The sequence below is a fragment of the Lathyrus oleraceus genome, chromosome 3 (genome assembly GCF_024323335.1).
Source record: "Lathyrus oleraceus cultivar Zhongwan6 chromosome 3, CAAS_Psat_ZW6_1.0, whole genome shotgun sequence".
NCBI classification, from domain to species: domain Eukaryota; kingdom Viridiplantae; phylum Streptophyta; class Magnoliopsida; order Fabales; family Fabaceae; genus Lathyrus; species Lathyrus oleraceus.
Window position 1 is genome coordinate 226,523,994 of NC_066581.1, and position 14,042 is coordinate 226,538,035.

Genomic DNA, 14,042 nt, shown 5'->3' on the forward strand with positions numbered 1-14,042 from the left:
GGATTTATTCAAGATGTCAGACCCGATGTTAAGACATGTGCATACAGAACATTCTATCTGAATGTTATGTGTTTTGGTGTTGCGTTTTTCATGAAAGTCTTTGTGTGCTTATGTGGAGATTGCATGCGTTATTCAAGGAGTAATTCTATTTAAATCCAAAATATTCTATTTCCCAAAGAGGAACGATTTGGTACTAATTCCTAGGGAATACGCGTTAAATAGGATTAGGGTTACATGTTGCCTAGGCCCATTCAGAAAGCTTCTATTTAAAGACCATGTAAACCCTGTGTGGTACAAGAGAAGAAAATACAAATGTTCAAGTGAGTGAGTATTAGGGTTTTAGCCTAATGTACGTTTGTGGTTTGTGAGTCATTCATTCATCTAGTTGATGTGTGAATTGGACTGAGTTTTGGGTTATAATTTGTCCACTCTAAGCTTTGAAGTACGAGTGTTTTTGTTTACTTGATTGAAGCTTTTAAGCAAGATGAAGTATGTGTCCTTGAAGTGTATCTTCTTTCTTTGTAGTATTTGTTCTAGTATCACTGCTGTGATTGAGGGGGAGTGAGTAGGGTCTCATATCTAAGAGTTCTTAGATAGAAGTCACACGGGAAGAGATTAGGTGAAAAGATTGTAACTTGAAGTTGTTTACTGAGAGTCTTTGAACTAATTCTGTTTAGTGGATTTCCTTCCTGGATTGGTAGCCCTCAGACGTAGATGTGTTTGCACCGAACTGGGTTAACAATTGCTTGTGTCGTTTTTTCAATTGTTTCTCTGTTTTTATCCTGTTTATATGTCACTTGTTGTTCAGATATTAGTGTCGTGACATTACCTTCGACATCTCATATCTGATACCAGAATTTCACTATTAAATCTCTTCATGATATCACTAATAAACTCCCATTGGTGAATTTCCAGAACTTTCATGGTTGCAACAAATCCAAGGCCATGAAAGTAACTTAGGTCTCCTAATTAACCATATCAAATTCAGTAATCATGCTGAGTTTAAGATTTTAAATCTCATTGTGATTGATTTTTGTGAGGAGTAGATCGTCTATATATAGACAAAATGTTGAGACTATCCAGATTCACATATTTTACATATATTCCATGTTCAATTGTACACTTGGAATAGCGAATCTACAACTCGTCAATTTTCTTGTTCTAGGCTCTTGAAGCTTGTTTTGGGCTATAAAGAGCCTTACTAAACTTAAAAACCTTATATTTTTCACATTTGACAATTAATTTCTAAGGTTGTTCAACATAAACTCCTTATCAAAGATTTCATTGAGAAATATATACTTGATCTACTTGAATAATACTTCATTGCATGAAGTTAGACATAACTACCACTTATCTGGTCTCAATTCGCCAAATAATGAAAAAATGATGAAGTCGATATCAAGATTTTATAGGAATCCCTTTGCAACAATCTTTTCGTTATGTTTAGAAATGGAACCATCTAGAAGGAGACTAGATTACATGTTTGATTCTTACATATATTCTTAATTTCTTTCTCTGTAGAAGTAATCCATACAGAGGGTATAACTACTTTTGCATAGCTGAGTGACTCAACATCAACAAATAAGGCTAGGTACACTAGGTCTCCCTTTGGTGTTATCAACTAGTATATAATAACAACACATTCCTAGAGACCTCTTGTTGGCAATTTAATCCTTTGAGACCTTATTGCTTGATCTACTTGGACAACACCTATTTTAGGTATATGCCATTCACTCCCATCATCAAGGAATACAAATGACACATTTGAACATAATTCAACTTTTTGACTTTTCCAATACTAGAATTCATGCTCATTGATTATAACATCTTTTCTCGTAACAATCCTTTGAGTGATCGTATTGTATAACTTGTGTGAACCTGCAATATAGTAGCTTACAAGATTCACCACTTCACTCTTATCTTCAAACTTCTTCGTTCTTCGGTTTGGGTGTGTTTGAAACATGAAGAGACAAAGATCCTCAAATTCGTGATAGGCGGAATGTGACATGACCAAATTTTCTTATGGAACCATATCCACTCTCTTGGTCGTGAAGGTGTGAAAAACATAAGAAAGGGGGGGGGGTGAATTAGGTTTCCAAAAACAAAATCTTTTTACTAACTCAAAAACACCACACAACAAATGAATAAAGATAAAAGGACACAAGGATTTTTATCCTAGTTCGCTTGAAACTCAAAGCTACTCCACTCCACCCACCAAAGTGATTTTGCCTTATACACAAGGACTTAATCCACTATAATCAACTGATTACAAAAATCACAAAGAATAACCTTCTTTGTCTTCTCAAGGATCCAACTATACCCTAGTCTCCTTAAGAAATCGCAAACAACAAGTTTGAATAAAGGTTTTGTGTCTACAAGTTGCTTTTACACAAACAGATTTTACACAAATGAAATACAAAACACTTAAAGAAAATTGTGTATAAAAATTGATAGCTTTTCACATAGAAGCTGACTTATCAAAAAATTGTAGCGCCTATGTGTTTCTTCAAGTCTCCAAGTCCCACTTATATAGCATAACAAAGAGACTATTGGAGGGAAAATTTGGGAAACTAAAAGAGAAGTTGTCCACTATAGAATTGGTGAAAGGAGTGATACATAGTATAGTCTTTCGCCCATAATTTCAGTGACATGTGTGACGTATAGTACTATCCTTCGCCCAAGAATTAAGGAGTGGAAGGAATATTTGATTTATACAATGTACTATTTGATCGCGTATCCATTTGATCTTATCTTCAAATTCATTGGCTTTTGAGAAACAGTTGATGAAGCATGAAAAGAAAAAACACAAAGTTGGATTCAGAAACTTCAGAATCTTCAGTCAAAATCTTGACAACGTCAACATTCTGGCTTGAGATCCTCATAATCTTCAGACTTTTTAGTCAAAACCTTGATAATCTCAACGTATGGCTTGAGATCTTCAGAATCTTCAGTTAAGTAACAAAACTTCAGAAGCTTTCCATTCTTCAGGAGTTTGATAATCAATGTCACATCCAGAAGCAGAAACAGAGAGAACGTTGCAACAACAACATAACGTCTCTTCAGAAACTTCTCAGAAGGGAATCAGCGCAGAAGCGAATTTTGGAACAAATGTTCAGAAACTGATGATGTTACACGTCATATACTCAGAATTAGAACTGACTGTTAAAGCTTCACAATAACAAACTGTTAAGATACCAAAATTATTCTCACACAAATAATACTTGTTATCATCAAAACTCAAAGGTATAGATGTAGAACCAAATATTGTTCTAACAGGTTGGACTCCCATTGACCGCATATCAGAGATTTGTGACAACTTCACCCCAAATTTCATATGGCATGCATTTGGTCATGTTAATGATAGTTATGTTCCTTCTTTCAGCAATACCATTATGTTGAAGGGTGTATGGTGTCATTGTCTCAAGCCAAATTCTTGTTTATTCACTAAAAGATTCAAATTCATTTGAAGTGGACTTACCACCACATAACTTCTTAGATTCTTAAGTTGCTTTCCTACATTTTCTCTTCCATTACTTTAAACTTCTTGAGAACTAATAATACCTCATCTTTGGTCTTAATTAGATAGACACACATCATTCTGTTGAATTTATTCACAAATAAAATAAAGTATCTATTCCCTCCCAAGAACATTGTGTCTAAGGGACCAAATACATTGATATGTACCACATTAAGTTTACCTTGATCTCTCCTTGGAATTTCCTACACAAATGATTTCCTTGGTTATTTGTCTATTAAGAATTTTTTGCAAATATCTCTAAATGACCTAAGTCAAGTCATGTACATTTCCCTTGACTTTAAGGTACAAATACTCTTAAAATTCAGGTGTCTATACATGGGATTCCATAGCCACACATCATATTCAAGCATCTTAGTAGCAAAAAATTAAGATTTAGTTGCATTTATATGGACTTGAAAGGTACTATTTTGATAGAGATCAGATTTCAAAATAGTTTTTTTTGTGTCAAATACCTCCATCTAACTGTTGGCAAAGTGCATGGTAAACCTCTTTTAAAACAACTGACTTATGCTTAATAAGTTATTCTCCATGCTTCGAACATAGAAGAGATTGATGGTGAATTCTTGATTTCCTTACTTGACTTTGATCAAAACATCATCAACTAACTTTGATGGAATAATTATATTATCAACAAATATCATCTCCGTCTTTCTTGAATCATCAAAATTGGCTACCCATTATTGATGACTTTTCATGTGATTTGAACAGTTTGTGTCCAAATACCACCATTTATGCTTCCAAGTTCATCATTTTTTTTTTTGGAATCATCAAGATAGGGTATGAGTCTTAGTCGCTCTAACCCAGAACCATGTGTGGCTCATTCTTTACATTGCACAAGCCAATGTGAATACATTTTCTCTTACATTTATCTAAAAGTGTTTAAATCGTTGGTAATTATAACTCTGAGTGTTCTTCTTATTTATTGGCCTCTTTCCCTTCTAATCTTGATGATCACTATTATTTCTTGAAGAAGATTCAAGTTGATTATTTTTCTTGGAGTTATCTTGCTGAGATCCCTCTTTCTTGGTTTTCTTTTTCCTTCCACTTTGAACCACCATCCTTATTGGATGTTTGAGCCTATAGAGAATACTTAGTCACATATTTTTTTGTTCTTTCAAGCACCCCATGTTAATGTGCTTCCAAGGAACTATATAATCCCTCAACCTTCATGACATACAAATCCATTGACTCTTCAATCGTCACTACAATATCCTCAAATATGGCGGAGAGAATGCACATAACATTGTTCATGATGGTTTGATCATAAACAACTTCACCATAACTCTTCACCTGATTGGTAGCATATGTGATCCTATTGAAATACTCAACAACTTTCTAATTGTTTTCCATCTGCAACAACTCGAGTTATCCTCTTAATGTTTTTAAATGAACTTTCTTGAGTTTTTCATCACCAGGATGACCTTTTTCAAAAATGCCCCACACCCCTTTGATGAAGTTGCATTCTATTTTTTTTTGTTGGAAATTGACAATACCAAAACATTAATGATGGAGAACATCTCCCTTAAATATTTCTTCTTTGATATTTTTTTAGGCAACAATATGAACATCTAATGCATCATTTGGAAGATCTTGAAGACCAGTTTGCACTATATCCATCACATATTATAACTGAAAGATCGCTTGTATATGCTTGATCCATCTATGCAAATTCTTACTATCAAGAACATAGAGTTTTACACTAAAATTGTTTTCAGGATTCTTCAAAAAACTTGTCATTGTTTACTGAATGAACAAGTATTATGGACTTTAAATCTTGAACACTTAGAAATTCAAGAGCTTTAGGATTTGGATACCACTTGTTAGCACTATACACACATAGAAAAGAAATGGAGAAGAATGAGTTGAAAAAAAGAAAAAAGAAAGGGAAGACTTTGAAAAAAAGAGAAGGATGATATGAAAAAAGTGAGGAACTTAGGTGTAGAGGGTTTCGAGGGGTTTAATTTTATTCATAATATAAAAATCTCATAATTTAAAAAACTAAAAAATTGTATATGACGAATTTGGAGAGTTTACTTAAATTATTGTTATAATATTTTAAAAATTAAAAATATATTAATAATAAATATTAACTTATTATTCTATATAAAATCATTTTTTAAATGAATAACAATTTTTTTCTTTTCAAATCTCATTTTCATAAGCATTATCTTCTCCTCCCTTCCTAACTCGTAAATAGAATCTAATATAGTATATCGTTCCACAACACGCTACAATGATGCACAACATACCTTTGTGAGGATAATTTCTCGATCTATACCACATGACGACAATGGAACACTTATCTAAGAATTATGTTGGATACCACTCAATAGACTTAACACATTTTACCTCAAAATCCTATAATTCGACATATAAAAACGACATCTCATGTAGGCTAAAAACAATTCTCTAGAAACAAAATTATTTCATAAACACAATTTTGTAACCCTAAAATCCTGACACCCTCAATCACAAACTCACTTAATTATTAAAATGTTTGTTAATACATCACTTTCTTTAAAGAGTTGTTCCCTTTAAAGAGTTTTTGTCATTTTTTTAAATGATTAGCAATTTTTTTCTTTTCAAATCTCATTTTCATAAGGATTATCTTCTCCTCCCTTCCTAACTCGTAAATAGAATCTAATATAGTATATCGTTCCACAACACACTACAATGATGCATAACATACCTTTGTGAGGATAATTTCTCGATCTATACCACATGACGACAATGGAAAACTTATCTAAGAATTATGTTGGATACCACTCAATAGACTTCACACATTTTACCTCAAAATCCTATAATTCGACATATAAAAACAACATCTCATGTAGGCTAAAAACAATTCTCTAGAAACAAAATTCTTTCATAATCACAATTCTGAAACCCTAAAATCCTGACACCCTCAATCACAAACTCACTTAATTATTAAAACGTTTGTTAATACATCGCTTTATTTAAAGAGTTGTTGTCTTTCTTCCGATATATTTATACATTCTATTGTCGATCTACGTCCATTTTAAAATCATCAACTTTATCGATCGTAAAATTGAACTCACGACCACATTGTAAATGTCTCAAAATCTAACATCCAAAAAAAAAATACAAAACCGAATACAAAATACATTATCGATAAAAAAAAACTAGTCACTAAAATGTGACAACATGAAGGTAGGAAGAATACATAGGTAGGTATATTATATGTATGTGTCTATGGAAGGAAACATCTTTTCCCCCTTCATCATGACATTCTACAAGCTTCAATTAGAAGTTGATGAAAAATCCCATCATGTTATGTGTGGCACCTACCTTCTTTTTTTTACATTTTGTAAAATTTCTAAATAAATTTTAACAAAAAGCTAAAAAATGTAAATAATTTGTTCTAACTTTCTTTTCATAAAGACTTTCAACTTTGAATAATGGCATGAAATGAACCCCAAGAATGTAGATTTTCCATCAAAATTTTCCCCTACTTTTCATAATCACTTTGTACAAACTTCCTATAGAAGTTGATATGAGATGATTAAATACCATAATGTTGTGCGTGTGTACTTACGTGGAAGTGATAATTGATTATTCTAAACAAGAGGTAGAAAAAGTCAAATAGAATGAGTATAATATTTTTTGAGCTAGAGGTATTATTATCTTTTGTGTTTTCTACTATTTACAATTGGTGCTAGCTAAGAGGAGCTAAAAGAATGTTATCGAGTGTCATCAACAAAGATGGAGAATGTCGTTATGAGTACAAACGATATGATTAGAGAAAAGAATTCTTTGCTCTGCAAGCAACAAAATTTTCTCACTTTTTGGTGTTACATTTTTGCTATTCAGTCAAACTTTGTCCCTCTTACCATCATTGGAACATAACTGCTACTACATAGAAACTTCTCATTATGTGCTAAATTAATTGCCAACCTCATTCTTTGTTAATTGCTAATCATTCTTAAATAGGCCATAGTTGCTTTTTGAAAAAAACAAAAATGAAACTTAATTGAGTGTGTTTTACTATACTAATTTGTCAATTTGCTTTATGTGTCTAAAACATTGGTTTGATTTTTTTTTTGTTGTTGCTCGGTAAGCATTACATAATTGGTTGTCATAAATTTGCAACCATGTAAAGATTGTTACATATGTTGAGAGGTTTATTTTTGCTCACATTTTAAGTTGAATAATTAACTAATTAGTCATAGGATGATGTCACCTTTTTTTTAAGATCTTTAAAATTTTACATTTTTTTCCTTTTAAGTTTGTAAAAATATACTCTAATTAAATAGAAAATAAAATAAGAATTAAGCCACATACACATATTGACACATTAAGGATGTTTTTGTTTTAAATGATATTATAAGGATTATTACTTTTGAAAATATAATTTCGTTTGGTAGAAATTTAGATTCATATAATTATAGAATATGTTTTATTTAATAGTAAATGTAAATGGTAGTGGGAAGTTAGAAATAATTAACTTTTTTTTTGGGAATGTAATATTCTCGCTTTAAAGTTTTAAGGTGTGTTTGTTTGAAAATTGAAATTACATTTTCGGAGATATGATACAGAAAATACAAGAATACCTCGTTTGTTTTTAATATGTTTTATATATTAACATGTCAAATTTTGTTTTCTATCCCTTAAAAAATTATAGGCTTGGTCCTCAAAAATATTTTCTACACGAATTTTGATTCTTGTTATATATATATATATATATATATATATATATATATATATATATATATATATATATATATATATATATATATATATATATATATATATATATATATATATATATATATATATATATATATATATATATATATATATATATATATATATATATATATATATATATATATATATATATATATATATATATATATATATATATATATATATATATTATATATATATATATATATATATATATATATATATATATATATATATATATATATATATATATATATATATATATATATATATATATATATATTCTTTCTTTCAGTTTTATGAGTTAAATAATAAATTAGATAAAATAAATTAATAGATGTTAATAATTGGGCAACTTTTGTTGGAAAAATAAATGCATTGAGAAAAAAGTTAACAACAAAAGAGATTAACGTGAAAACTTCAAAATTAGAGAAAAAATCACGACAGTTGTTAAATAACAATCAGATAAATAACGTTATGTGAAAATTGTTACAGCATATAGAATAACCTCAACCACACAAAAACCTCAATACACTCACACTCTCCAAAGTAAATATTTAACTACACCTCACAACACTCTAACGCAATAGTATAAGAAAAAATATAAAAAGTCAAATACAAGCTTAAAGTGTTTTTGACTAATGCATATTGTAACGAAGAACTTGAATCATTTATATAGCCTTGAACTCCCTATTCCTTCACAAAACTAAACGATGTGAGACTTCGAAGAACTTGAATTATATATATATATATATATATATATATATATATATATATATATATATATATATATATATATCTATATATATATATATATATATATATATATATATATATATATATATATATATATATATATATATATATATATATAATATATATATATATATATATATATATATATATATATATATATATTATATATTATATATATATATATATATATATTATATATATATATATATATATATATAAGTAAGAAAACAAAGAAATAATCAGTTACATAATAGAAAGTTGTTTAATAATTTACTGTTTAATAACCATGTCTCAAATCATCAAGGCTTTGAGTGAGTTAGGATGCAGTTCACATAGTAATATTAATAGCCGAACCTTAGTTCCTGCTACCTTAAACAATGATAGATTTGAATTAGATCAAGATACTTTCCTTAATCAGGAATTAGAAATTCAAGAAATGGAAAATAGATTAGTTAATTGGTTTATGCCAAAAATTAAATTAAAAGAAATTTATAAAATGAACACGTTTGATTTTTATAGTAAAAATATTATCCATACTACGGAATCTGCTAAATCTATATTCAATAAACATGAAATCATTAATTTGTTAAATAGAAAGTTGTTAGAAAATCATGTTAGAGAAGGATATCGTTATATCCATCTAGGATTAATCCAAATAGCTATAAAGCATTTACATAAAATAGGGCTAAACACCCATATTTTGTTAGTCCTTTGTGATACTCGTATTAAAGATTTTCATAACTCAACTATTGCTATAGTTGAATCTAACCTTAATGATGGTCCAATTTACTTTAACTGTCATCCTAATTACTCTATAATTTTAACTGATGAATTCACTAAAAACTCACATGTCATATACGTTCAAGGCCTAAGTGACACATTTAATTTTGGAGTTACCAACATATACGTTATTAGTAGAATTACCTATAAAGTTAATTTTAAATCTCTTAAAATTATTCATAGAAATGAAACACGTATTATTGAAGCTAATCTTAGCAGATCTAATGTTATGACCCCGAAAATTCTTACTGCTTTTAATGTTATTGACAAATTTCCTCAGTAATGGATTTTGCAATATGTTGTTAAATATGAAGAGATTAGAGCCAGATATATTAGAGATGTTATTCAGGATATTGATGGATCATTCAGGATTCGAATGAATAGGAGTCAGTCCTTTCATTACAATCAGTCTAGTAGCATTGGATCGACATCCAACGCTACAAATTTTGTTGATTCAACCATTAGGGTTAACCTTGCAGGAGTAAACTTTGCTCTTACATATCCCTGACCTATTTACTTGGAGAGGAATTCTAGGTCACCATCTCCAACTGAGTCTCAAATCTTAGGAGTTATTACCCAAGAAGAACCCTTTGTCATTGACAAAGCCTGGATTAGAGCCGATTTTGAGGCAGAGTATAATTCAGAGAAGAGAAATTGGTATTTCTCATCTTTCTCTAAAAAAATCATACTCAAATGTATTTACAAAAGTTTTACAAATTTTTAGAAAACCATGAGGTTAATGTTTATTTCTTTACATGGTTTGAATTACCTTGCTTAGAAGAAGGGATAGAAAATCCTTTTGCTGTAAAGATGTACTTAGATGCTTATGTTACAATTAGTACTAAATGGAAGACTGTTAAAAAAGATATAATAGAATTCATTCATCCACCTTTAAAAGCCATAAAAATTACCCCTTCCAAAAAAAACATAGAAATAGAGGCTTCTCCCTTTAAATCTATTACCAATCCTACAAAACAGAGGAAATATATAAATAATCTGCATAGTCAGATGAATTACTCCAACCAAATAATTCACACCATTGCCCAACAATTAGACAAAATAGACAACGATGTCCCTTAACCTAAGGATGTTAAAACCTTTAAAATAGATCATACCCAATCTATATATCATTACCATACTCCTTCTACCCAAGAGCTAAAGCGTATGAGTTTAGGTCGTGATGCTAACCATAAGATAGAAGAATTAGTTGAAAAATTAAGGACCTTTAGTATGAGAAATTCTTCAGGGGAGATAAATAATTTATCTCGGGAAGAAGAATTTGATAATATGGTGAGTAAATTAGGTGAAAGGGCCCCAAGACCTAAAACTCGAAACTACTATCCTAGACCATCATTTGTTGATGTGCAATTTGAAGAAAGAAGTAGTTTGGTTGAAAATAATTATTCAGGAGAATCTATTATAGAATGGAACATTAATGGTGCTTCTGGGAAACAAGTGTTAGATACCATACAAAATATGACTATGGTTGCTACATCTTTTAAACTCAAAGGAAACACAGACAAGCATACTAAAGATATATCAGTTATGGGGTTTACTGGGTAATTAAAAGGATGGTGGGATAATCTCTTTAGTCCTGAAGACAATACCCAAATTAACTTAGCTGTTAAAATAGAATCCAATTAAGTTATTTGTGTTACAACTCTCTTGTATGCTATTACCAAGTTCTTTGTATGAGAGTCTTTAAAGCTCCAACAAAGAGCAGCAAACCAATTACTAAATTTGTATTGTCCAACTATGTCTGATTATAGATGGTATAGAGACATGTTTCTTTCTAAACTCTGCCTTAGGTCAGACGGTGCTGCTGATTATTGGAAAGAAAGATTCATTAGTGGTTTATCCAGATTATTTGTTGAGAAGGTTAAGACAAATATAAAACAAAATTTTAACGAAATTATTATTTACCCGTCCTTAACTATGAGTGAATTATCTAATTATGTTATTGAAATTGGTATACAAATATGTATTGGTTACAAACTTCAAAATAAGATTTTTAAAAAGAAAAAAATGAGTAATATACGTGAAATGGGTTCATTTTGCGAACAACATGGAAATACTCCTTTAAGAGCTCCTAGTAACCCTAAGAATAAAAGGGTTACTATTAAAGGTAAGAAAAACTCCCGTTATCATAAGAAACAACCTTACAAAGATAACTCTGAGTTTCATAAAGCCCCTTATAAGAAAAATCATGGTAAGAAACCTTATAGAAAGCTCTATGCTAAATCCAAACCTAAAGCCAAAGATGTCAAATGTTATAAATATGGTCGTTTTGACCATTATGCTAATAAATATAAGATGCAAGAGAAAATTAATCAATTAGGAAATTTAGATATTTCAGAGGAGTTAGAAGAAAGTTTGATATCTACATTAAAAAATATCTTGCTAAATTCTGAAGAAGAAGACATCTCTTCATCTTATGAAGAAATTCGTCAAATTAATAATTCTGAGGAGTCAAATTTTGATTCAGATGAATGTTTAAGAATAGACTTTTGTAATTGCAATAGTTGTAATAAAAACATTAATGTTCTCACTAATCATCAAGCTAATACCCTAATAGAAATATTAGATAAGATGAAAGAATCTGAAAGTAAGGATGCTTTCATGAGACAAATTAACAACATTATTGACGAAAACAATATATTGTAAAAAGCATGTTAAGAGAGTAGAATTTAAAGATGTTATGAACTTATTTAAAAAAGCAGTTGAGAAAACCGTTTTTGTTAATGACTTACAAGAAGAAATTAAGAATTAAAAAAATGAAATTCAAACACTGAAACCCGGGATGATTAGATAGAACTTAAACTTTTAGAATTACAAGGTCATATGATTACTCAAAATCAACATAGTTTAGCTTCTTCTAGTAAAAACATGAGGAATCTAATGAAGAAGTTATTTTTTCAACCAATGAAGATCCTTATATCAATAAAATAGAAAATATGATATCTCACAAATGGTATAGTAAAATAAATCTAATTATTAAGGATACAAATTTTGAACTAGTTGCTTTAATAGACTCAGGGGAAGATTGAAACTGCATTCAAGAAGGGTTAATCCCAACCCAATATTACGAGAAAACCAAATAATCCTTACGAGGAGCTAATGCTAACAGATTACATGTGTCATATAAATTATTCAACGCTAAGATTTGTAAAGATCAAATCTGTTATAAAACTTCTTTTTTTCTAGTTAAAAACATTTAAGAATCTATTATTCTAGGAACTTCTTTCCTGGCTTTACTTTATCCTTTTATCGTTGATAACCTAGCTATAACTACTAATGCTTTAGGTTGTGAATTTAAGTTTGAATTTTAGACCAACCAAAGATTAGAGACCTTAGCTCTGCCCAAAGTAAAGATATACCTTTTATTAATATTATTAATAATAAAAGAAAATATATTAATTTCATAAACAAAGAAATACATTTTAAAAGGATAAAAGAATAATTGAAATCTTCTTGTGTTCAAGAAAAAAATTAAAATTATGCAAAATAAGTGTACTAAAGATCTTTGTTCAGAACGGTCTAATGCCTTCTGGAAAAGGAAGATACATACTATTTATTTACCTTATGAGCCTGACTTTAAAGAAAAAGATATTCCGACTAAAGTCAGACCTATACAGATGAATAAGCAACATTTAGATTACTTTTAAAAAGAAATACAAGATTATTTAGAAAAATGTTTAATTAGGCCGAGTAAGTATCCTTGGAGTTGCTCTGCATTTTATGTTGTTAATGTTGTTGAATTAGAAAGGGGTAGTCCCCGACTAGTAATAAACTACAAACCGTTAAACAAAGTTTTACAATGGATTATGTATCCTATATCTAATAAAAAATATTTAATTAACATATTACATCATAAAAGTATATTTTCTAAATTTGACCTTAAATCTGAATATTATCAAATTCAATTAGAAGAAACTGATAAATATAAGACCGCTTTTGTAGTATCTTTTGGGCACTATGAATGGAATGTTTTGTCTTTAGGGCTCAAAAAGGACCCCTCAGAATTTCAAAATATAATGAATTCTATTTTTAATGATTACTCCCACTTTACTACAGTCTACTTAGATGATATTTTAGTTTTCTCATACTCCATTAATAAACATTTACAACACCTTAATCAGTTTTATGAAATAAATAAAGATAATGATTTGATTTTGTTCGAAAAGAAATTAAACTTATTTCAAAGTAAAGTAAGATTTTTGGGTTTTGATATTAGTCAGGGCATGTACACCCATATTAGTAG

The 14,042-nt window shown here is 29.4% G+C and overlaps 1 protein-coding gene across 1 annotated transcript; it reads left to right on the top strand.

Moving 5' to 3' along the window:
- Positions 1-9,287: 9,287 nt before the first annotated feature.
- On the top strand, positions 9,288-10,064 carry LOC127130545 (uncharacterized). Its single transcript, XM_051059534.1, has one exon. It carries the CDS (start codon positions 9,288-9,290, stop codon positions 10,062-10,064), a length of 777 nt encoding a protein of 258 aa, XP_050915491.1.
- The last annotated feature ends 3,978 nt before the right edge of the window (positions 10,065-14,042 follow it).

Excerpts from the sequence above, each read along its gene's own strand:
- LOC127130545 (XM_051059534.1), top strand. The coding sequence starts at position 9,288 with ATGTCTCAAATCATCAAGGCTTTGAGTGAGTTAGGATGCAGTTCACAT.